Source organism: Mustela lutreola, chromosome 16, assembly GCF_030435805.1.
Source record: "Mustela lutreola isolate mMusLut2 chromosome 16, mMusLut2.pri, whole genome shotgun sequence".
Classification (NCBI taxonomy): domain Eukaryota; kingdom Metazoa; phylum Chordata; class Mammalia; order Carnivora; family Mustelidae; genus Mustela; species Mustela lutreola.
Genome location: NC_081305.1, coordinates 42,189,452 through 42,214,852, shown reverse-complemented (window position 1 = coordinate 42,214,852; position 25,401 = coordinate 42,189,452). Strand labels below are relative to the sequence as shown.

The 25,401-nt window shown below is 49.9% G+C and overlaps 1 protein-coding gene across 1 annotated transcript; it reads left to right on the top strand.

The window, feature by feature from the left end:
- Positions 1 to 1,586: 1,586 nt before the first annotated feature.
- LOC131817358 (protein FAM187B-like) lies at positions 1,587 to 5,493 on the top strand. The gene is made up of 2 exons (XM_059150609.1): positions 1,587 to 2,400; positions 4,759 to 5,493. Exons 1-2 carry the CDS (start codon positions 1,688 to 1,690, stop codon positions 5,144 to 5,146), a joined length of 1,101 nt encoding a protein of 366 aa, XP_059006592.1. The 5' UTR covers positions 1,587 to 1,687; the 3' UTR covers positions 5,147 to 5,493.
- The last annotated feature ends 19,908 nt before the right edge of the window (positions 5,494 to 25,401 follow it).

The following is a 25,401-nucleotide window of genomic DNA, read 5'->3' as shown; positions in this document are numbered from 1 at the left end:
TAAGAGAGCCTCCAGCCACAGGAGCCAGGGAGAGAGGGAGGCAGGATGTCTTAGCAAAGACCTAAGTGAACCTCTGGCCTCACCCCTTGTCCACTACCCCTTAGTCACTCTGACTTCTATGCCCTTGAAATATGGCAGCCGTATCAGGGGTTTGGGAATCTTCTTCTTGGGATTATTCTTCCTTCAAATATCCACACTGCCCTTTATCTCACTTTATTCAAGTGTTTGTAAAACTTCATCCCTTCCATGAGTGCTCAGACAGGCCTGATCCCACTCCCTAAAATAGCTCACACCCACACACCAACCCTTCACTTCCCATCCCCATTTCCTTGCTCTCTCCTTGTCTGTAGCAATTAGTGGGCAATCCTTATTATTCAAGGACCCGTACCTGTGAATTCACTCACTCACTAAAATTCTGGTAGCCCCCAGATCAACACCCACCGTGGTTTTGTAGTCATGTGCAGACATGCACAGGGTTCTGAAAACATTGAGCCCCCTCGGTGCACACTCCCAGCGGAGATCCAACACCATAACACTGCCTTCTAGTTCCAGCTCTCCTACGATTAAAAGCATCCTTTTCATGGCCTGTTTAGCACCACTTTTTGCTGTTGTTGCATTTTTGTACTTTTTGTGATTCTGCTATTTAAAATGGCTCCCGGGCAGAGCTGAAGGCTGGCCAGTATTCCTAAGCACAAGACGGCTTCGACGTGTCTTGTGAAGAAAACAGGTGTCTCAGATAAGCTTTATTCAGCCATGAGTTAATGGTGCTGTGGGTTACAAGTTCAATGTCAACGAATTAACAAGAGAGGTCTTTAAAGAAAATACGCATAAAATAAGGCTGTGTATTGAGTGGTTGACAAAAATGTAATGACCAAAGGCTGATAGGACCTTAAACCTGCATTAATCCTGGGAACAATGTTTCAGTATTTGCTAATTCAGCAACTTTATAGAACAGTTAGGAGAAAAGGAGAATCTACTGTATCTGATCTTATGTATTATATATTTGCTTATCATCTATCTCTAGTGGGTAAGTCTGAAGGAGGAAGAGGCTTTGTCCAATCAGCTCAGAGCTGCGATTAGAATAAGGGCCAGCGACAGGCCTTCAGTAAAAATGTGTGAAATGAGTCAGTGATGGTGGGGCAAGCCCACACAATCATTATTTTTAATTTCAGGGCCGAGAAGGAGTTTAGGAAAGGATTTGGGAAGGAGACACCTGAGAAAAATATTTATTTGTTTAAAATGAATTGAATCAGGCAGCTATCTGTGGAAAGAGTCTGGGACCAGTGTGTGCCAAGGTCCTGAGGCAGGTGGAGCCTTTTGCTTGGTAACCAGAGAGGAATTATTCACCTCTCCATGCTTACCACTCAGAATTGGGCCCAGAACATAGTCAGTGTTTGGGGGAACTGCATCCAATGCTCACATGTGATATTTGGATGCCAAACCAGGGGATGGTAGAGAAAACCCTGAGGAGACAAATTAAGTTTCTTCCTATCCCAGCGGAGTAGAGGACTTAGAATAGAGATGAAAAAGCATTGTCACACTGTCACCAATCAAATGGGGATTGTGACCTCACATACCCATGCGGTGGACCCCAGGACACCTCCCTCTCGCTGAGGCTTGAATTTCAGGGGTGACTTAACAGTGGCCAGGGGAGTGCCCTGCCCGCTGGCCCCAGTCCCAGTCCATCATGCTCGCCACCCCATGGCTGCTTCTCAGTCTCGCCATCCCTGCGCTGGACTTCCACATGACCTTCAGCTGTCCCAACGAGAACCAATGCCAGAAAGCCCTCCTCTCTGACAATGACATCTTTCTGCCCTGCAACTCTTCAGGGGCACAGTGGTACTTCTTCTTCCTGCAAGACAAGGCCAGCTGGCCGAACAAAGTCTCTAGAGTTTCCAACATAGAAATCATACCCGGGACTGGCATTCTCATCCGAGACCCGGCGCCCTCCCAGACAGGCTTCTACCACTGCCAGGACAGGAATGGCATCCAAGTGGTGCAGTATGAGATTGACTTCCAAGATGTCAGCACCTTGCACATCACCCACAGAGGTCTGGGCCAGAAGCCCCTGCAGAATGAGACCCTGAGTCTGGGTGGCACGGAACTCATCTTCACCCACTGGGAGCCCTGGCAAGACTGTAACCGCTGCGGGGAGCCCGGGGAGCGGAAACGGCTGGGCTACTGCTACATCAAGGAGCCTCTACAGGAGCCCATGCCGTGCTGGCTCTATCTGGGGGATCTGAAGATGTGGTCCAGCCGCATGCGGCCAGAGATGCAGGTGGAGGCCTGCCAGGTCCCGTGCAAAATATCCATGGTGGATTTCATCACCTTTGACAACTACGAGATCAGGGAGGATTTGGGGTCCGTGTGGCTCACCTGCCCCCGGGGATCTATCTACAGGTGACTCTAAGGGGAGGCATTTAAGAGAGGGGGGCAACTACAGCCCAGAAGGGCACAGTCCTTGCCCAAGGGGAGCTGTGTTGACCCTAAATCCTACACACTTGACTGTAGGGATCCCACCCACCCTCTGTCCCTACGGACCTGTGACAGCCCCTCCCTTGGGGGGAGCCCAAGCAAACTCTTGGGGCTTCTGCAGCCACCTGCTCTGTCAAATACGGTCCCACTCCCTCCCTCTGGTGTTCTTTTCCTTATTTCCGCTGTGACTGCTCTTCTTCTCTTTCCCACACTCTGTCTCCCTTCCTCCTTTAAGTGTAAAAGTAGCACGTAGTCTCTGCAAAGACCTCACAGTTCGGGAAAGGGCACCCGCCCCTGCTTTCTAGCCTGGGACACCTGCTCCGTGTCATTTGGCAGACAAGCAGTTCCCGAGTGCCAATTGTTGGGAAACCCAGAGAAGAACGGAGAGACGTGGGGCGTCTGGGCAGCTCGTTCGGTCAAGCATCCAACTCTTCATCTCAGCCCAGGTCTTGATCTCAGGGTCATGAGTTCAAGCCTCCATGCTGGGTGTGGAGCCCACTTTATATATTTTTTAAAGATCTTTTTATTTATTCATTTTGGGGAGAGAGAGCACAAGCAGGGGGAGCAGCAGAGGAAGAGGGAGAAGCAGGCTGCCTGTTGAACAAGGAGCATGATGTGGGACTCGATCTCAGGACCTGGAGATTGTGACTGAGCCAAAAGCAGATATCTAACCCTCTGAGCCACCCAGGCAGCCCAGGTGGAGTCTACTTTAAAAAAGAAAAAAAAGAAAAGAAAAGAATCAAAAGAGGTCACTGAGATTTCAAGGGCTGCCACGTCTTTAGGGAGCTGGGTAGAGTGGTATTCCATGTGACGTTTATGTCTTGGACTCTGGATTCAGCCAGGCCTGGTCTCCATACTTCCCAGCTGTGTGCTTTTGGGCCTGTGGCTTCTCTCTGGGCCTCAGGCTCCCTGTCTGTTGAATGGGGTTGGATGAGTTTCCTTGGGCTTTCCACTGGGTGGCTTAAAACACCTGAAATGTATTCTCTCACAGTTTTGGAGGCCAGAAGTCCAAAGTCGAAGCATCCCCAGGGCCCCATGCCCTCTGAGATGCTGTGTGAAACCCGTACTTGCTCCCTCCTCGCTTCTGGGCGTGGTGGGCAATCCTGGGCCTTCCTTAGCTTGTAACCACATCCCTGACCTGCCTGTCACCACTTGGCCTTTTCCCTGTGTGTTTGTGTCTGTGTCTCCTCCTTTTCTTTAAAGGACACAGGTCCTATTGGGTTTAGAGCCCGGGGACACTTCCGTCAGACCCCATCTTAACTGATCACATCTGCAACAACCCGATTTCCAAATAAGGTCCCATTCTGAGGTTTAGAACACATACTTGGTAAGGACACTCCCCAGGTCAGTCCGGAGATCTTGTGGGACCGTGGCCTCATGGGGCCATTGTGATGTTTATAAAGGTACTTATAACAGTGTCTGAGGAAAGTTCCACACTCTCAGAGGTATTAGCTTTTCCTCGTAGGATTATTGGCCTCGTCAATATTGTCGATTGAGTGCTCCTCTTCCCCAGCCACGATGGCTGTGATATGGGCCTGCTCTGTGTGTTCACTGACATGGTGCCACTGAGGGCTTATAAGCCAAACACTGTTCTTGGTACCGGGGATCAGGGGAGACCAAAACTGGGAAAGATTCCTGCCCTCATGGAGCCATGAACAATCGCATAAATAAACATACAGTGTTCTAGGTGGCGGTGGTTAAGGGCCAGGAGGGGAGATGGGCGTGGAGGAGAGGATCGGTTTAAGAACAGAGGGCAGGGAAGTCATCTGAGAAGTTGCCGACACTGAAAGGAGGCGAGGGAGCCCTGGGTGCTGAGGGAGATCACTCCTGGTGGAGGGAGGGGCAAAGGCCCTGAGACAGGATGGGGCCCAGCCTGCTGGAGGTCCACCTGGGAGGCCGGTGCAGCTGGGGCAGAGAGATACAGAGAGGGAGAGCAGAGAAAATGAGGCCAGGCAGGGAGAGCAGGGGTGGGGCGTGGGGGGCAATCACGTAGGCAAGTGTTCTGGCTCATTCCTTCAAACAGCCTTGTGAAACAGGTAAAATCTTTACGTCTCCAGTTTTCAGGTGGAGACTCAAAAAGCTAGAGACCTATGTCCCTGGCCCATTTAGGGCGGTGGGGGGGGGTGGCAGGGGGCATAGGGCTCTGAGCTCCCTGCCAGCCCGGCCCTGCTTTCCCCCAGCACTCCTGGAGGGGATGCCCTGTTGGCTGTTCCACGTCCTTTCCCGACCTCTGTCCCCCATTCAGCCCCCGGCTGCTGCAGCTCACCTTGTCCTCCTTTGCAGGCCCATCCTCTGGGAAGTCAACGACATCCCCCTGACCTGGCAGGGCCAGCTCTCCAACCAGGTCCCGAGCAGCATTCTGGAACCCACCAACGGTGGCAGGCAGCTTCAGATCTTCCAGCCGGCCATTTACAAGTGCTTCGTGAAGCAGGAGCTCATGGCACGCTTCAACCCCAGGCCCTTTCCGGATGTGCCGGAGACCCTCCAGCAAGAGGAAACTGGACCACAGCTGGAGTCAAGGGAGGCCCGGAAGGGGAAGGCCAGGTCCGTCCTCAAGGGACTCAAGCTAATGCTGCTGGTAGGCATCTTTCTGGGCCTGCTCGGCCTGCTGCTCAAGCTCTGCCACCCTTCCCAGCACAAAAGAAGCGACCAAGTGCTGCTGGTGAAATAAAGCGAGCCCCCGGGGCCCAGGACAGCTGGTCTCCCGCGTCCTCATTCCCTGAACAGCCCTTCCCATGGCAGCTGGGGCGTGGGCCTGGGCAAGGGCACAAGACAGACCCACAGCTACAGCCCAGGCCTCACGTCTTGTGTTCCTCCCTTGGGGAGGGAGGGATGGAATGAGACCATGTGCAGAGTGAGTCCTTGGGAGTTGGTAAACTGTCGCCACCTTCCTGACTGCATTCCCACAAGGACAGGGGCTGAGATGGAACGGAGGTGGGGAGCCCCGAGACTCTGCAGGCCTGCCCCCACTCTGCCCGCACTGTGCCTAGGGCCTTTGGGCTTAGGGTGCTGCCAGGGGAGTGGCCCAGGGCCACTGGACACGTGTCACCCTTCCTGGCTCTCTGCCCTGCAAGAGAGCTCTCTGCCCTGCAAGAGAGCCCCCTCAGGCCCCTGAGAAGGAGAGACAGACCCCTCTACTAGGACAAGGCGCCGGGCCTGGCCCAGTTGGCCCATGGGAATCACCAAGCCTGGCTGTTCCCAGAAATTATATACGCTGTTCAGCAGAGTACAAGAGTGAGAAATCAAATATTAATGCCTTGTAAAATTCATTGCCCTGAGAGTCCATTGTAAAGCCACGACAGGACCAATCTGAAACTTCCAGAACAGAACTTCTGCCCCTGAGTTGAGGGCAGAGTTCACTCCTCACTTCCCAGACACTGTTGCCAAAACACTTAAGGCCTCACACGGTGCCCAGAGACACAAAGATTCATGTAGAATGGGGGGACATTTGTGGAGAACTAAACAGGGTCCATCGGGAAGCAGAGGCAGAGAATCACAAAGACAGGAATGGGAAATGTTTGTGAACTTTCTGGCAGGATCGGAACTCACACCATTCATGAACATTATGTCCTCACGGCCTCCCAGGAGGCTGGGGTTGCTATGAACCTCATCTTGTAGTTGAGAACATCAGTGCACAGGGGGTTCAAACTCCTGGCCTGAGGTCACATGGTAAACTTGGGAGGAGGCCTCTGGGCCCCTCCCAACCAGCTCCCCAGAAACCCCCAGTGTCCTGCACCCACAGGGGCACATTGTATGGTATCTGGGGGCAGAGGAACCGGAGCCGAGCACAGGCCTGTCCGCACAGCCTAGAAGTTCACAACCCACAGCCCAGGCAGTTGGTGTCCCTCCATGACAGGCAGACCCTCAGGTGATCCCAGCGACTGTCACCTCCTGGCCCCTGTGACTTGTTTCCAACCATATCCCTGTTCCCATTGTGAAGGTGTCGGAATGTCAGGCCTGGATTAGATTACGTCACATAAGACTGTGTCTTCACCTGCGGGAGCGAGGGAGGCCTGCTGGCCCGATGAGGTCCGCGGTCATGTTGAGCATGTCTGCTTGGTGGGGACTGTGAGCCGCCTCTGGGAGTGGCAAGTGGTCTTTCAGACCTGAGGCTGCAAGGCAGTGAACTCTGCCAACGATCTAAATGTCAAAAGCAGGTTCTTCAGTCAAGCATCCGGATGAGAACACAGCCCAACCAGCACTTCCGTTGCAGCCTTGGGAGGCCCCGAGCAGAGGACCCAGTCCAGCCACTCTGCACTCCTGACCCGCAGACACCAGGGTGTCAGGCATGCATGTTATTTTAAGACACTGAATGTCTGGTAATTTATTATGCCGTGGTAGGCAACCAAGACACCCCCCCACCCATTGCCCCAAGCCCACCCTGAGGTTCCCCTGCAGCTTTAGCAGTTACGCAGATGGTCCCTTGCACCAGGCATGGGCCAGGCTGACAGCAGAGTGCTTGGTGCCCGTGGGAGCCACCAGAAGGCATGGGAGTGGGAGCTCCAAGTCCAGGCCACATTCTACACATTCCTTCCGAGGGTCCTCAGTGACACTGAGCTTCCGGCAGCTGCAGCAGTGAGTGGCCCCATAAAGCACTGTGGATTGAGTTAGCCCCTTCCCGGCCTTGCTCTCCGTCCCTCCTGCTCCCCGAAATTAGATTCTTCAAATATTTTCTCCCCCCAGCATTCCCTCTCCTCCCCCAAGACTCCAAAGATATGGACGTCGGAACTGTTGTTGTCCCCCAGTCCCCCAAGACTGTTGATTTTCCTCCCATCTTCTCTGCTTTGCAGGTCAGAGAACGTCTATTTCCTCTCAAGTTTGCTGACACCTTCCTATGTCATCTCCCTTCTGCCCCTCAGTCTGTCCCGTGAGCCTTTTACTTGGGTTAATGTATTTTGTAGTTCTCAAATTTTCATCTGATGGTTCATAGCTACCTCCTGCCTCCTCATTGATACTTTCTATTTTCATATTTGCTTTTGGGGGGATCCTAGCTGAGATGCCAGGGTTGCTAAAGCGGTGGCCTGCCTGAGCCAAGCAGAAACCATACATGAGGGGCAAAGCCTGGAGGGGGCTCTGGCAGTCGATGTAGGAGTTTTTATACTGGCGGGGCGGCGGGGGTGGGGGGGAGGGAGTAGCTGGGGCCATGCCAGAAAATTCTAGCTGATTTCCACCAGGCACAAATGCAGGCCTCTCATTCCTCTGAGAGCTTCTCGTGCTTCTTGAAACTGAGATATCTGAGCAAAGCTGTTTCAACTCATAAAAACTGGCTCAAAAATGTTTTCAAACACAGCCCCAGCCAAATAAAACACATCAGCCCACAGGTGTTAGTCTGTAGGCTCTTGCTTCAACCTTTATCGGGGTCAACTGGACGTTTCTGTTTTCAATTATTCATTCAATAAATATTTATGAGCCAGAGTGCTAGGGACAACTTCTCTCAAGAGGTGACATTTCAGATGAGCTCAGATGAGCCTTGAACAGTGAGAAAGAGCCAGACAAGTAGGGGTCTTGAGGCGGTGGGTGTCGGGTTCCTACAGCTACTATAACAAATGACTATTAACAGAATGGCTTGAAACAACACGGATGTACAGTGGTACACTTTGGGAGGTCAGAAGACCAAAATGGGTCTGATTTGGGTCTTGACTGAGTCTAAAATCAAGGTGTCAGCAGGGCTGGATTCCTCTGGAGGCTCAAGGCGGGGAATCCTATGCTTGCCCCTCCAGCTCCTTCACAAGTCCTCCATCCTCCAACAGCGGGGCCTTTTCAGATCTCTGTGCCTGACTCTCTGACCAACGATTCCAGGGTCACATCTTTGACTCTTTGACTCTCCTGCTTCCCTCTTACAAGTCTTTTTTTTTTTTTTTGAAGATTTTATTTATTTATTTGACAGAGAGATCACAAATAGGCAGAGAGGCAGGCAGAGAGAGGGGGAAGCAGGCTCCCTACTGAGCAGAGAGCCAGATGTGGGACTCGATCCCAAGACCCTGAGTTCATGACCTGAGCTGAAGGCAGAGCCTTAACCCACTGAGCCACCCAGACACCCCTCCCTCTTATAAGTCTTACAAGGACTTTCAGGATTACATCGGGCCCACCCGATAATCCAAAATAATGTCCCCATCCCAAGATCCTGACCTTGATCATACCTGCAAAGTCCCTTCCACCGTGTAAGTAACATTTTTCACAGATGCAGGGGTTTGGAGCAGAACCCTTTGGGGAACTGTCATTCAGCAGGTCCCAAGTGGTTCTGGGCAGAGGCAGTGTGTATGAAGGTTCCAGAGTGGGTATCTACTTGGGGGATGGGGCTGACTGGGGCAGGGAGGACAAGAGGGAGGGAGCACAGCCAGATCCTGTAGGGCACAGAAGGCCAGGGCTTTGGATTCTGTCTGAAGTGAGATGGGAGCCACAGGAGGCTCTTGAGCAGTAGAGACCCTTGATCTGATGTCCAATTAAAAAGGTGATTCTGGGGGGTGCCCGGGTGGCTCAGTGGGTTAAGGCCTCTGCCTTCAGCCCAGGTCATGATCTCAGGGTCCAGGGATCGAGCCCCATATCAGGCTCTCTGCTCAGCAGGGAGCCTGCTTCCCCTTCTCTCTCTCTCTCTCTGCCTGCCTCTCTGCTTGCTAGTGATCTCTGTCTGTCAAATAAAATCTTTAAGAAAAAAAAAAGTGATTCTGGGGCTCCTGGGTGGCTCAGTCATTAATTACCTGCTTTGGGCTCAGATCATGATCCCGGGGGTCTTGGGATCAAGCCCCACATTGGGCTGCCTGCTCGCCGGGAGGCCTGCTTCTTCTTCTCCACCCCCCCACCCCCGCTTGTGTTCCCTCTCTGGATGTCTCTCTCTGTCAAATAAATAAAATTCTTTAAAAAAATAAAAAGATGATTTTGGCAACATAGAGATCCTGACGGGTAAGGATGGGGAGTGGCAGCCACTCTCCATTCAGTCAACTGGACAATGAGAAGCTTCCATCACCCAGTGGGAGAAGCAGTGAGGTCAGCCCTCGCCACCTCTTCCCCCCCACCTCCGAGTGCCGTGGAAGGCACCACATGCCCCATATTCCATTTTTAACCATCATGTTTTGCCCTGTCATTGTTATATTGTTTTTTTTTAAACTTGTTAATTTTTTTAAAAAAGATTTCATTTATTTGTCAGAGAGTGAGAGCGAGTGCACATAAGCAGGGGGAACAGCAGAGGGAGAAGGAGAAGCAGATTCCCTACTGAGCAGAGAGCCCGATGTGGGACTTGATTCCAGGACCCTGGGATCATGACCTGAGCCGAAGGCAAACGCTTGACCAGCTAAGCCACCCAATTGTCCCTCCTTGTCCTATTGTAATTTTAAGACTTTTTTTTTTTTTTGAACAGTTTGAGGTTCACAGCAAAATCGAGGAAGGGACAGAGATGGCCTCTACTTCCCCTCCCCACTCATTATCAACATCTGGTGAATGCCCAGCCTCCCCATCATCCACACCTGCCACCTGAGGGGTGCATCTCTCACAATCCATGAGGGCACAGCAGTATCACCCAAAGTCCACAGTTCACACTAGTGTTCACTCTCGATGTGTACATTCTATGGATTTGGATAAATGTATGCATCACTGTAGTATCAAACAGTCATTTCGCCACCCTAAAGACCCTCTGTGCTCTACCATTCATCCCTGTCTCCCAGCTAACTCTTGGCAACCACTCATTTTTGTACCCTCTCCAGACTTTCCCTCCTCTGGAATATATACAGGTGGAATCGTAGAGTGTGGCACATTTTCCGACTGACTTCTTTCACTTCGACCTATGCATGTAAATTTCCTCCATGTCTTCTCATGGCTTTTGTTGGCTCGTTTCCTTCTAGCCCTGAATCCTCTTTCATTGTCTGAATCTACCACTGTTGATCCATTCCCCTGTGGAAGGACATCTTGGTTGCTTCCAAGTGTTGTCACTTACAAAGAGAGCTGCTGTGAACATCCGTGTGCAGGTATTTGTATGAACCTAAGTTTTCAACTCCTTTGCGGAAATACCAAGGAGTGCAGTTGCTAGGCTGTATGGTGAGTTTGTTTAGTTTTGTAAGAAATTGACAAACCATATTCCAAGATGACTGTGGAGTTCTCCATTCCCACCAGCAATAAATAGGAGATCATGGTGTTCCACATCCTCACCAACATTTTTTGGTGTCTGTGTCCTGGATTTTCGCCATTCTGATAGGTGTCATATCATTGTTTTAATTTGCATTTCCCTAATGCAAAGACCTCTGACCCTCTTTTCATCTGCTTATTTGCCATCTGTGTATCCTCTTTGGTGAGGTGTTTTCCATCATAATTTTTTCTAAATTCTGAGGCTTACTTTTTAAAAAAATATATAATTACTAATAGATGCAATTCCAGTGTTCGGCCTACAGCCCTTCCCATCGCTAGAGAAAGAAAGGATAATGGAGAAAGTATTCCCCTTTCTTTTTTTCTGACACCGCAGAAACACAGAAAAGGCTGCCCTTAGCCTACATGTCCCCTGACTATACAATTTTGAATGTGCTTCCTTCACATGGACACAGCCTCCTAGGAGGGTACTAGGTTGGTGAGTCGGGCACAGAGTGGATCCCGACCTGCCCCCTGTGCTGGCCACACTCCCCAGTGCTGACCTACACAACTCCACAGGGAAACCCTGAATACAGACACCTTCTGTGTTTTGAAATTGCCTTTGCATATATTAATTCTATTAGAGGAGTCCTGTAAGTCATTCTGTAAGTCAGGATAGGCTAGGCTTTGCTACAGTAACAAAGAAACCCCAGAATAACTATAAAGTGTTATTTCTGGCTCACGTTATGATCAGATGCAGCTCAGGGCTTCCTTAAAGCAGTGACTTAGAGGGTACAGGCTGCCCTCTGGAGCATGGTTTCCACAGTCACCACAGAAGGGACAGAAAGAACTGGAATCAGGTATGGATGTTCAGGCCAGGCTTACAAGTGTCATTCATTTTGTCCACATTTCATTGGCCAGACCCTATTCACACAGCCCCTACCTAACTTCAGAGGAAGCTTGGAAACCTGGCCTTCTGTGTCCCCAGAAAGAGGATGTAAACTGGTTTGCATCTGGCCTGTTATTGCCACAATCCAGGCTTTAGAGATTGTGGCTGCGGCTTCTGAAGCAATTTTAACCCCTAAAAAAATCTGTAATTCTGACTCCTTATACTAATTGGTTGACCTGAGGGGAATATTTAAGTTGACATTTCTGAATTCCTAAAATTTATATATACTGCTCAATTTTTTTTTGTTCAGACATAAAAAGATCATCTCTTCTTATCTTTCATAAAAGTAAAGCTTTTAGCCTGCAGTAGTCTTGGGAGACACAGAGTTTCAGGGGGTCCACATCCTTCCGCAGCAGCTCAGGGCACCCCTCATTAGCCTTCACGAGAGTCCCTGGCCATGCTCTCCCTGAATGCTCAAGCAAATCCAGGACACCCTACATCTGCCTAAAGCCCCAGCAATGGCCATTCCTTGCTTCTAGAATCAGACTGACTACCTTCACGGCCTACCGTGCCCGCACCAATGGGCCACTACACACTTCTCATCTTTCCTTACATATGTCACCCCCTCTCTGCCTCCAGCCAAACTGGCTGCCTTTTACCCTCCTCCCCAGGCTGTGGGCACCCTTCTAGAAAGCCCTTTCTTCCCCCCTCCTCTTCATTAGCCCCTCATATTGTTCAGGCCTCAGGTCAGGCATCCTTGCCCTCCTGGAAGCCTCCCCACAATATTTACATGTTCAGAATGGTCCCTAGTGCTGTTCACCAAATCTCCCTGGCTGTCCACCTTCCAACAGGGTAGGATGGTGCTCTTGGCCTCCTTGGGGTCGGGTGGGGCCATGCAACCATCTCCAGCCAATGAGATGCAGGCAGAAGTAATCCAAGTCACTTCCAAGCTAGAGCACTTAATTCCAGAGCGAGATGTTCTCAAGTCCTCTTTCCTCTGTGTACAGCCCACAGTACTTGAGATGGAGGCTGTTCTGCCAGCCCTGGGTTGTGATGTGAGCAGAGTTCTAACTAACCTACAACACATTAGTAAGAAATAAACATTTGGGGGCACCTGTGTAGCTCAGTTGGCTAAGCACCTGCCTTCAATTCGGGTCATGATCCCAGGGTCTTGGGATCGAGCCCCTCATCGGGTTCCCCACTCAGCAGGAAGCCTACTTCTCCCTTTCCCACTCCCCCTGTTTGTGTTTCCTCTCTGGCTGTCTCTCCCTGTCAAATAAATAAAATCTTCAAAAAAGAAAAAAAGGAGAAATAAAAATTTGTTGTCCCAAGCCATAGGACACGGGATGTTTGTTCCCACAGCATAACCCAGCCTCTCCTGACTGATACACTCTCCTTCCAAAACCCTTGTCACTTTCACAGTTTTTTCACTTCTTTTGTCCCTGGTGGGTTAATTGTTTTCTTTCCCTACTGAACTGAGAGCTCCAAGAAGACAGGGATATTTCTGGTATGGTTTCCTCACTGTACCTCCCACTCACAAAACATCTGGAAGCAGTTAAGAGCTCAATAAATGTATGTCTGCTGATCACAGGAAGAAATGAATGAGCAGTCAGCCTGAGAGGTAGGTACAACTATCTCTATTTTACAGGGAGGCAATGGAAGCTCAGAAGGGCTGCCTTGGTTGCCCAGGGTCACATGGCAGTAAAAGGCAGAGATTGGTCAGAACCAGTGTCTGAGTCTATAACCTGTAACTGTTGTGTAACTACTTTTTCTGGATGGCCTCAGGGGCCAAGGACACCTCTACTCAAGGGTTTCAGCCTTACCTCTGAGGAATGTCTCTGTGTTGGTGACACTAAAGGATAAAAGGTGTGGATATCTATGGGTCATGGGTCCTCTCTGGAATGATCCACAGCTGGCCAGACAAGGCAGGAAGATTCAAAGGGTGGGAGGCAGTTGGCTATCTCTCTATCCTTCAGTTTCCCTCCCAACTTCCATTAATTGAGTGCTCACTCTCCGCCAGGACCTGCGCCAAAAGCTTTAGGATCGTGAGCTCATGGCCTTCTCATGACACATCCCAAGTGATTTTTATTTTTTGTAGGAGGACACTGAGGGTCAGAATGATAAATCTACTCACCTATTAATACAAACAGTCTATCAGTTATGGAGGCTAAATAAAGCACCCTCCCAAATCAGGGATTTTGAATAGAAACAATTTATGCTTACAAATCTGGAGAGGATTCATGGTTTTCTGCAACGTGGTGGGCTGGGCTGGCTCTCCAGTGTTGGCTGAGGTGTCTTCCATGGGCAGGAGTTGGCTGGCCAGGCTGGAGCAGATGCCATGAGCTGGGGTACCTGGGCTCTCCGCGTGGTCTCTCACCCTCCAGGAGTGTGAGCCAGGCTTGTCCGCAAGCTGGTGGCAGAGCTCCAAGAAAGGGAACAGAAGCTGCAAGCCCTCTTGAGGCCCAGGCTGAGGCTGCATTGGACCCGGGACTGGGGCAGAGCGGGTGTGGCTTGCCGTGCACCTTAAAGGCGAGGTTTTGGGAAGTCTCCTGGGCAAGGTTGTTTTAGACAAGCTGTATCTGTTATCTCCTGCTGCGTAAGAAACCATCCGAAGTGCAATGGTTTGACACAACAGTCATTTATTTTTCTCTCCTTTCTGTAGGGTGGGGACACAGGCTGGGCTCAGCTGGGTAGTTCTTCAGATCTTGGCTGGCCTTGTTCATGCCTCTGTGGTCAGCTCTGAGCAGCTGGATGGCTCTGCTTCCGAGGGTTGGGTGGCAGTTGCCTAGGAAGCCTTCAGTCTCCTACCCTCTAGCAGTCTAGCCTGGACGTGTCCACAAGGTCACGGCAAGGGTCCAAGAGAGCCAGTGGTAGCTGTATAGGCTTCCTGAAGCCTAAGCTTGGAACCAGCACAGTATCGCTTTGTCCATGGCCAAAGGAAGTGACAAGGTCAGCCCAGATTCAAAGGGTGGGGAAATAGACTCATCTCTTGATGGCAAGAGTAGCAAAGTCACACTGTAAGGAGGGACGTAGGGAGTAAAGGACTGCATCCCCTCTGTACTCACTTTATCAGAGGCAGTAAGGAACACAGCTGGGATTCTAACCTAGGAGGAGGATGCTAACTTATCTGTATCGCTTCTGTTCCTTTCCTTAGCTTCCCTTCTCCTCAGATGTCTTCCCTATCTGTAATTTGAGCCCCTAGTAGCCTTCTCTATTAGTCAGAACCCATGGGGCTGCAAGTAACAGACATCCAGGCAAAGGTGCTTAAGCTAACAAGGAGTATACTGGCTCTTGGAATGGAAAAGCCCAAGAATAGGTCTGGCTTCAGGCACAGTTAGATCCAGGTGCTCATGAGTGGTGAGGCTGGGAGTTGAACCCAACCAGGCTGCTCCAGAGTCCTTGCTCTTAACCATTTCACAAAAAACAGCAAGCCCTAGTCTGAGCAGATACTCTGTGCCTGACACTGTTTGGAGCCTCAGGAGATAACGATAATAGTAATAGTAATAATAATACCCATTTAATAATTTAAACCTTCCAGCCACCCTATGGGGTAGGCATTGCTATTATGTTCATTTTGCATATGGGGAAACTGAAGCACTGATGGGGTAAATATGCCTAAGGTCACACGTGGAGCAGCTAGGAACTGAACCCAGATGGTGGAGTCCAGAATTTGTATCTTCTGCCCCCAGGGTCTCCCTCCTGAGCCAGGAATGAGGTCAGCCTCCGAGAAGTTCATGAAGAAAGATGGAGGGAGGCCCCAGGACAGCCCAGTTTTTTCCCCTCGCTGTGTCTGCCTCTCCCTGCTCTCCCCTCCACCCGCCGCCTGGCACAGCCTTCCCAGAACCCACTTGTGAACAGACTGACCTAATGCAGGCTGGGCCAGAGGGCTGAGTCCAGGCAAACAGGCAGGGGCTGGGCCTGAGTCACCCAGCGGGGCTTGCCAGGGCCCAGAGTGGCGGCCTGAGCCTGTGCCAAGGAGGGCGTGAGCTTGTCGAGACGACACCTGGTGCCACTGGGCAGCTGGAGCTCCTTCTGAGCCCACAACCTTGACACCCCTTAGATCTCTGCAAAACAGTCCTTGCCCACCACCCTGACGGGAAACCTGGGCAAGATGCCACGTCATTTTTAATGCATTTATGAGAAACCAAACATGCCTATTTATAGCCTTTTGATTTGTCAGCCAACTGAGAACTGGGTAAGTGTAATGACATCCCGTGAGCGGAATCCAGGCGTGGCTGCTCGCCCCTCAGCAAAGACAGTGAGCTTGCTTCATGGGCTCATCAGCCTCTCATACAACCTGTGGGCTAGGGGAGACTGAGGTTCAGCAGGGGTGGGTCAGGCGCTCATCGCCTCAGCTGGGACACTTCAGGGCTGGAAACAGTATCCAACTCGGCAGACCTCCTCAGCTGCGTGGTCAGGACCCTGCCATCCACCCCCGGAAGGACAAAGCTCTTTGTCCAGTTGTTCGTGAGAATCTTTGGGAACACTCCACCTGCTTCCCGTTTCTTCTTCCGCACCCCACTTCCCACCTCACTTCCTTCCTTCCTCCCTTCCTCCCTCTCCTCCTGTCAAGGCGATCATCACAGCGCTCACAACATCTGGCATTAGAGAGGCTCCGTTGTGCCCTGACTTCTCCCCACACAGAAGCCCGCTGGCCTTAGTGGATTCTCTAGCAAATGCCCAAATTATCGCCATTTTCCAGATGGAGGCCAGTGCCCGGTGGCTCCTCCACGCTGTGTCCCCCCCGTCCACCGACGCTCTCAACACTTGTGCACAGACCCTGTGGCTCCTGCCACTGAGACTGAAGCGAGGGCACCGGAAGTGAGTCACCCGTGGGGAGCTGCTGTTTGACTTGGCATATGTCTCCAGGGGTCCTTTGAGGCCGCCATGTCATGTGGGAGTCTCTAGGACAATGGCCTTTCCTGGGATCTCATGCCCCGTGCCTCCGTGTCCCCTCCTCGTCCTTGTTGTTGGGAGGATCGAGTCAGCTGAGGCCATGACGTGCTTCACTGGCCCTGAGACATGAAAGACCAAACTTTCCCCAGAGATAAGGCCTAACTGCATTCAAAACAGCTGCCACGGGTGCCCGCACGTCTGTGCAGGGTCGTGGGGACCTACGGCTAACTGCCGGGCACCCGCCTCTCCTGCACGCAGGACCCCTCCCTGTCCCTGTTCCCTGTTCTCGTAGCCTCCCCGTGAAAACCCTCTGGCTTCCCTTGGACGGGAGAACATGGCCTTGGGACTTCCGTCCACCATCTTCCCAGGTTGCTGGCTCCCTGCATAAAGCAACCTTTCTTTTCCCGCCATTGCTTGTCTCTTAAGTGTTGATTTTCGAGGGGCAAACAGCTGCAGAACCTGAGTTTGGAAACAGTTCTTGGTCCTGTAACACTCCAAGCCTGGCCTGGAGCACAGGCTTCGGTGCTATTGTCTTCAACGGCTTTGGAGAGCTGGCCTGTTGTCAGGACGGGTCCCCCGTAGGTGTGTCTGCGTGGACCACCCTGGCCTCCTCCGGCCTCTGGCCTCATGCTCCACCCACAGCCTGAAACCTCCTCCTTGGGCTCGGATCATGCTGACCCGCATCCCACATACCCTCACTGGGTGGGCCCGCTGGCCTCCATGGGCCATGCAGACGCTTGGGACCCGGGGAGCGCAGCCTGCCAGACTCCCAGATTCGTGGCTTCGGCCCTCCTTTCCTGCCGCGGAAACAGCACCGGCCACCCCGGGATCGCTCCCCACCACTTCCTCCAGAGGCAGGCAGCTGTCACGGCTGCTCCACACCCTTCCGCCACAGTCTCCCCATCTCCTTACAAGATGTTGATGCCTCTGGGTTTTGATTCATCAGTGTTACCCACAAAGCCCTTCCCCATTAACTTCCTGCCCCCACCCCGTGGTGGGGTGAGGATTTGATTGACACCAGCCCCCTCCCACCGCTGCACCAAGCTAATATCACCCCTCCCTGGGTCTCAGCTTCCACATCCATAAATGAGAACAACCAAGAACAGGTGGATGAATTCCTCTAAAGCCCTTGGAGCAGAGCCTGGATGGAGCTAAGAGCCGGTGTTGGCTCTTGTTCTGACAATTACTACTATCACCACTTTTGGTTTCTCTGTTAGTTATCTCTGTAACTCTCCATCTCAGGCAGATCTCCAAGTCTCCTTCTGGCCTTTCCCCTCCCTTGGCCTAGACCTAGAAGGTGGGACTGTGGGCAAGGACCACACACCCTTGGGGGTGCCCCCCGCTGGAGAGAAGGGCCCGCTGGGCTGTCACCAAGAAAGATCCATAGGCTTCTCCTCCTCCCCTCAAACCACCAACATTGAAGTAAGAGAACTTTCTTAAAAAAAAAAAAAAAAAAAAAAAAAGATTTTATTTATTTATTTATTTGAGAGACAGAGAGAGACTGTGCAGGGGGAGGAGTATGGGGGGAGGGAGAGGGACAAGCAGACTCCCCGCTGAGTGTGGAGCCCCAACCAGGAACCCCTAAGCCAAAATCAAGAGTACATGGTTTAATGACTGAGCAACCCGGGGGCCCTTGTGTTAGAACTGTCCAAGCTACAAAGAAAGTGATTGAACTTCACCATAACCCCCAGGTACCCATCATCTAGATTCCACGATCGTTAACGTTTTCCTCCGTTTGCTTTATCACATACCCATCAGCCCGCTTCTGTTCATTCATCAACCGTATGATTTCTCCGTTGGATTTTTAAATGAGTTCAAGTGAAGGATTTTAAAAGCTGACATCTGCACTTTAAACTCATTTCAGCATGCACACATCACTAACAGGGATTTGAGGTCTACAGTTCTTTTTTTGAGGTAAAATTTGGATACGATGAAATGTACGAATCTTAAATGGATGTTGCTGAGTTTCCACTGGTGCACACACACGTCCCGACTCAGGGAAAGGCGGTCATGGTTCTGTTATTTTTCTACTGTCCCTACTGAATTATCAGGGTTGATGACATATGTGCTCTGGGAGTAACATTAGCTAATTGTTAAGAGTTGGTGGCTAGAGTTAAAAAACAAAACCAAAAACAATTACTGAGCCCTTCTGCAAAACACAGAAACCATAATCACTATGATGCCAGCAGTGACAGAGCCTGGAGGGAATGAGGGGGCTCTTGTGCAGACAGCCAGGACCATGCCTGGTGAGGGCAGTGGTCTGAGCACTGCATGGGCCATACTGTTGAAGTTCCCTTGCCGTCTCCTGTGCATCCCTCACTCTGGGAGGATCATGTAGGATACTCCTGGCTGCAAGTAGGGGAAGAAGAGATGTCAAATATCTTTAAAAAAAAAAAAAGGCTTTTATTATTTTGCAAAACAAGGAATATCACCAAGATAGAGAGGTTCTACAAGGTCATTGCATTTCTCATGGACTAAGAGTCCTTGCATGTGGGGAGTTCCTCCCTCAAGGTGGCAATATGGCTGCTACAGTTCCAGCCATCATTTCCTACAGATGCAAAACATTACAACCTTCCTGTTTCTTTTGCTAAAATCTTGCTCTGCCCATTTTCCTCCTCCTTTTTAAGTGTTTGACCTCTCTGATTTCTCTCTTGGTACTTATAGGCTCTTCTAAGTGCTGGTTGAAGAAACTGCAGAAAGATAAGTAGAAAACTGATCTTTCTTTGCAGCTGTAGAAAATCAGACACTCCTCAGCATTATATAACTCCTCTTGCAAATACTCTATCAAGCAACCTTTAACCTTCCGGATTCTGTAATTCTCATCTCTCTTACTTAATAATTTGTTGCCCTGGGAATAATACTTAGATTGCCATATAGATTGTGACAAGGCTAAATATTTGTGAGGTTTTTTTTCTTTGTTAAACTAATCAAGTGTGATTGGCACTGCCTTTTTTTTCTCCCACATGGATGGAGGGGAAAACCAGGCAGAGTCTGTCATGATTCTGCTTTGGATGAAGAGTTTGAGAAAGTCGAATCCGAGGTCCGTTAGTGCCTCCTCACATGGCTGCACTTTCTGTGGGAGGCACAAAAGGGAGGTTTCTTCCCCTTGCATTACTTTTTAAGAACAAAACCATTTTACCCCAGGAACCCCGACATGTGAGTTTAAGTCTGCTGGGAAATGGTTAGTCACAGCTTCTTCCAGAACCAGTCACTGACCAGGAGACGAGAGAACTATGACTGGCTTACATACTTTCCCTGGACACATGGACGGAGCTAGTAAAAACAAGCTAATAAAATCAGGGCTCAGCCCATCCAGAAGAGGGAAGGAAAATGGATTTGCTTATTAATAATGCAGATTCCCAGTTCATGCTGCTGGTCGCGTGGCTGCTTTTGTAAGTCACCCCATGTCTTGGGCTCACGCCTGGATTCTGCTTTTTTTGTCTCAGGTTGAGTGAACCACTCAGGCTTTGTAGAAAAGGAGCCTCTAGAGGGGGCGTGGCTTCTGAATGAGGGAAGTGCCTGCCCACATCCCTCAGGGGGAAAGTACCTAAGTTTGGCTGCATGTGTATCTTCAAGACTTTGTTACCAATTAGACTGTCTACTGCTACTGAAACCCAAACTAGCTTAAGCACAGAGGGAACGTACTGGTTCTTACAATGGAAAAGTCGGTGGTGGGGGGGGGTTGGATTGCAGGTATGGCTGAATCCAGGTGCTCAAACAATTCAGTCAGGACTGTGCATTGCTCCTTCTTTCACCTTTTCTGCCCTCAATATCAATTTCATTTTCAGGCAGGTCCTCTCCTCCCCCAGAAGCTCCAAACTTGCTGCCCACCAGGTGAGCAACCAGGGTAGGAACAAAGCTTAGCTTTTCAGGAGCTTCAGCAAAAGTCCTGCAGCTTTCTCACTGGCTTTACCTGGATGATGTGCTCATTTCTGAAGTGGGGGAACATGGCTGACACAAACAAATCATGCAGACAAAAAGAAGGGAAGGATGGTTCCCAAAAGAAAATGAGAAGGACATGTTTATCTCTTGCATAGAGAGAAAGAGAGAGAGAGAGAGAGAGCGAGCCCCAGGAGCACCAACCTACCCTGTTTCATCATGAAGCGCAGTACAGTCACTCACAGAGTGATAAGGGGCTAAATTAGCTGGGGGTGGTCAGAGAAGGCATCTCAGAAGAGGCGCCACTGGAAGCAGAGCCCTGCAGGATAAAAGAGTGTTTCAGGCAGAGGAACCTGCGAAAGCAAAAGACTTGCAGCAAATCCACATTTGATGGACAAGTGGACAGAGGAATTAATGAATGGATGCCTGCAGGCAGGACTGCAGGCAAGAGCGCTATGTTCTGGTTCAGAAGGAGCCCATGAGCCCTGCGGTAATAGGGGAGCTGGGGTTGGGCTGTAGCTCTTGCAGGGGAAGTAGACAGCGCAGACTTCTCGAGTGGAAAGAGGGGAGAGGTATTTGGACTCGGGAGCCAGGAGGAGAAGATGGCACTGAGCCCTGCCTTGGAGACCGTGCCCCACATCCCTCCCTCCAGTCCTTAAGGCTCCTATGGCTGCCTCGAAACCCTCTCCCCTTCCAAAGCTTGCTCTTCCCTCCTTCTCTACATTCTCTCCCCCCACCCTGCCTTCTCATTCTCACTTCCTTTTCTCAGTTCCTCAAACACACCTAACTTGCTCCCATCTGGAGGCCTTTATACTTGCTGTTCCCTCCACCTGAAACACCCTTCCCCAAGAACTCTGCAAGCCTGGCTCCTCATAGCCCTCAAGTCTCAGCCAAGTCCCCTTCTCCGAGCAGTGCTCCCTGACCACCCCAATGGCATTCCCTGCCCCCTGCCCCACGACCCCTTCCCAGTCACGTTGCTCTGCTTTACTTTCTTTCCTTGAGGTTTTCATGTTTGTGAGGCTGCAGCGGTCACAGCTGTCACCTCAGTGCCCAGCACAAACCCCGGCAACAGAAGTTTGCTCTCCCCTCCCTGAGCACCTGCTCAGAGGGTTCAAGGTTCAGCTCTGCCTCCTGTCTGCTCTTTCCAATGTGGTGGTGCCTTCTCTGTACCTCGATTCCCATCTCTGTAAAGGGGGCATAACACGCCCTCTGAAGACAACCGTCTAAGTCATATGGAGCCCCTGGAGCTCGGCTCACATAGGTGCCCCATAAGGGTCAGTCACTATGGTCTCATTCTTACCACCCTAGGGTCATCATGAAGTCTTTGGGAGGGAGCTGGGCACCGCGGTCACCTGTATATGACTCTCCAGGGCTCAGATTCCAGCCACGACTCTGGCTTCCTGGCTGTGTGACCCTGTCCAAGGGATCTCTCTCTTCTGGAGCTGTTCTCTTTGGAAAATGAGCTTTGCTGCTGCACCACCATGCTCTCTGCTCTCCATCATGGATGTGCACCCAAGCGGGCACACACAGCTGTGGGGCGGGTATAATGAACTCATGCAGATAAAAGTATCTAGTGCAAGGCTCCAGGCAGCAAACGGAAAGTGATTTACAATGTAATTTGTTCAGCCAGCTACAATCTAGAGAGGGTTCATGGCAGGACGTGGGACTCCACTGGTGACCTGGGTCTGGCTTTATCTCCAATCATCCCCCAACCCCTAGCTCTGTTCTTAAGGGCCAGCTAGAGGCTGTCCCCTGCATGTAGAGAGGATTGGAACAGCAAGCATCAGCCTCATCATGCTCCCTGCCTTGCTCATGCTGTCCCCAGCCAGATCGAAAAGGGTCCCATGACTCTGGGATGAATACTTATAACCAGGGTCATTGTGGGGGAGTGGAGGGAGAGGTAGACCAGAATAGAAGTTCCCTACCCCCAAGCCAGACACCTTCCTATCCCTCTATCTATCTATCTATCTATCTATCATCTATCCATCTGTCATCTCTCAGAGCTCAGTGGACTTAACCTTTTGGTCCCTGAGGTCTTGGGAAAGCTGGATTGTTGTTGTTTTTTAGCTTGATACTTTTTTCCCCAGAAACTGGTAATATGTACACCAAAAACATGAAGTCTGATATAGTATTCTTGCTTTTGAAAAAAATTGCAATAAAGACATGGAAAACAAAACAAGTCCACTAAATGAAAAAGCATTGTTATCTGATCAAAAAATGGACAAAAGATGTGAACAGACATCTCAGCAAAGAAAATATACAGATGGCAAATAAGCCTGTAAAAAGATGTTCAAAACCATACATCATCAAGGAACTAAATCTGAGGTACTGCTGCATACCTATTAAAATGACCAAAATCCAGAACACAGATATCACCAAATGCTGATGGGGACGTGGAGCACCAGGAACTCTCACTCATTGCTGCTAGGAATGCAAAATGATACGGCCACTTTGGAAGACAGTTTGTTAGTTTCCAACAAAATGAAACCTACTCTTACCACACAATCCAGCAACTTCAGGCCTTGGTGTTTACCCAGAGGAGGGAAAAACTGTCCACACGAAAACCAGCACTGATGTTTATGACAGCTTTATTTATAACTACCCAAACTTGGAGACAACTAAGATGTTTTTCAGTAGGTGACTGGTTAAGTAAACCATGGTACAACCAGACAATGGAATATAAGGCAGCAATAAAAATCAGAGCACCCAGGATTTTAGGGCAGTGAAACTACTCTGTATGATATGACACTGATGGGTATATGTCATACGTTTATCCAAACCCACAGAATGTACACTACCAAGAGTGAACTCTAATGTAATTGGGTGATAACAATGTGTTGTTGCAGGTTCTATTGTAATAACAATGTGCTGTTTCAGGTTCTATTGTAAATGGACCACTGTGGCAGGAGATGTTAATAACAGGGAGGCTGTGGCTGTGTGGGGATAGGGATTTTATGGGGGAATCTCTGTACTTTTCACCCAGTTTTGCTGCAAACCTAAAATTGCTTTAAAAATAACATTTGTTGATTTTTTTTAAAAAAGGATTGCTTTTAATCTCAGTGGTTTTCAAACTTTCTTGACGCTAAAAAGTCACTTTACATCACAAGTCAGGATGAACACATGCAAACAAAAAAATTTCCCAAAACAATAATTCCTGGCATCCCAGGACAAATCCTGGTATTCTGAAATTTGTCTTGTCTTCTACTCAATTTAAAAGATGCTTGTCATGACTTTCTAAATTGATCTCATGAACTACTAATGAGTCACTACTCACAGTCTGCAAAGCTTTAATTATAGGCAAGAAAGGATGCTTTAACACCAGAAAAAAGTGGGACCCAAAGAATATTCCTTTATGGTGAATATATTTTGCTTGATGAAAGCATCATAGTTTTGTTTTTCTTTTTTTAAATCTGCAGCGGACTGATGAGAGTGCGCTGCATACAAAGAAGCACAAATAGGGGAAGCTATATCTGTGGGATTAATTTCACTCATTCATTCATTCATTCGTTCACTCATTCAACAAAACTATTGCTGGGTGCTGGGATGTTAGCAGCAGTGGGGTTCTAGAGCTGGCTCATACTGGCCGGCAGGAGTCAGGTGTTAAAATGTTCAGCAGTTTTGGTTGAAATCACATTGATGTCTTGAGATGGGCCACAGGAATCATCAAGAGCTATCAATCAGAGCCCCCCCATACACACACCTTACCCCTTTGAAAATTAATATAAGGAAAGTCCAGTGGGAGGTTGGAAAGGGAAACTGAACCAGTCCTGTCAATGACAGTAAGAACTGTCAATTACAGACCCCAGGGGATAACCCCCAAGGGAAAAAATGATCAACTGTAGGCCCTAAGAGAAGTCACTGAATCTTCTGCAAGACATTGACAACTCAGCTACTCAGTCAATGAGGAACTGCCAGCAGCCTGGACTCTTGTTTTCTCCAACAAACCTTCATTCAGAACAACGGCTCCCAACTTCCTCCTCCTCCATGAAATAGTATTCCTCTCCTTAAAGTTCTCCCAACTTGCCTATAGATTTGCCATTGTTTGTGTATTCCAAACTGCAATCTCTGTTATTCCCAAATAAACCCATTTTTGCTTAGTAAGATAACTGACTTTTCCTTAAGATTAACACCCCACAGTTGCTTGTTACACATTCGTGAGCATGACTGTGCTAGTCGGTCTACCGTGTGGACAGAGTTTATGTTCTGAAAGGGAGGGAACAGTTCACGGAAATAACCACAAAAGTAAATGTAAACATGTAAATGCTGTGAAGTAACAGTAGAGGAATCCACAAGAGCATATGATACCAGGGGTTCCAAGAGGGCTTTTCAGAGGACATGAAATCTGAGCAGGGACTTGGAGGATGAGAGGATTTAACTAGATCAAGATTGCAAGGAAGAGTGTTTCAGGCAGAAGGAATAGCATGTGCAAATGCCTTGTGCCAAGAAAGAGAAGGGCCAAGGGGAGAGCAAGCAGAAGCAAGGTGGGAGGCAGGGAGATGTGTCTGCAGGTGGCGGCAGCCCAAGCAAGGTCTGTGGCAGGGCGAGGCGTTTGGGTTTGATCCTAAGCACAAGTCACACAGGGCTCCTCCCACGGTGTGTGACGGGATGTTCCTGGAAATGCCTTCTTTCACGCTTTCTCCCATCAGACTCTAGGAATGAGATGTACAGTACAGATTGTACGCAGCTGTGGGGCAGAGACGACAATTCCGTCTCTTCTGCATGTGCCTCTGGTTAATGATGCAGACTGGGGTTTTAAGAGTCAACCTCAGGCAGGTCAGATGAGTCCACGATGTGAGAAAACAGACCTGGAGAGCTCAGCATTTCACTGGTGCAAGGGAGGATGGGTTGGCCTGATGTTACTTAAAAACGATGAAGGGAGGAGCTTGTCGCCCCACACATGGAATATATTTTGAGGGCGGCCAGAACAGCCTGCAGGCAGCAGTGGAAGAAACCACATTTGGTGACAGAGAAGATACAGGGCACAGGCAGCTGCTTCAGTACCACAGGTCTTGGCGTATGGGGATAGAGGGCAGAGTGAGAGGGTGTCTTAATACATTGTTGTTATAGCAGTCATAAAGGGGTTCTTTTAAAAAAAAAAGATTTTATTTATTTATTTGACAAAGAGAGATCACAAGTAGGCAGAGAGAGAGAGAGAGGAGGAAGCAGGCTCCCTGCTGAGCAGAGAGCCCAAGGCAGAACTGGATCCCAGG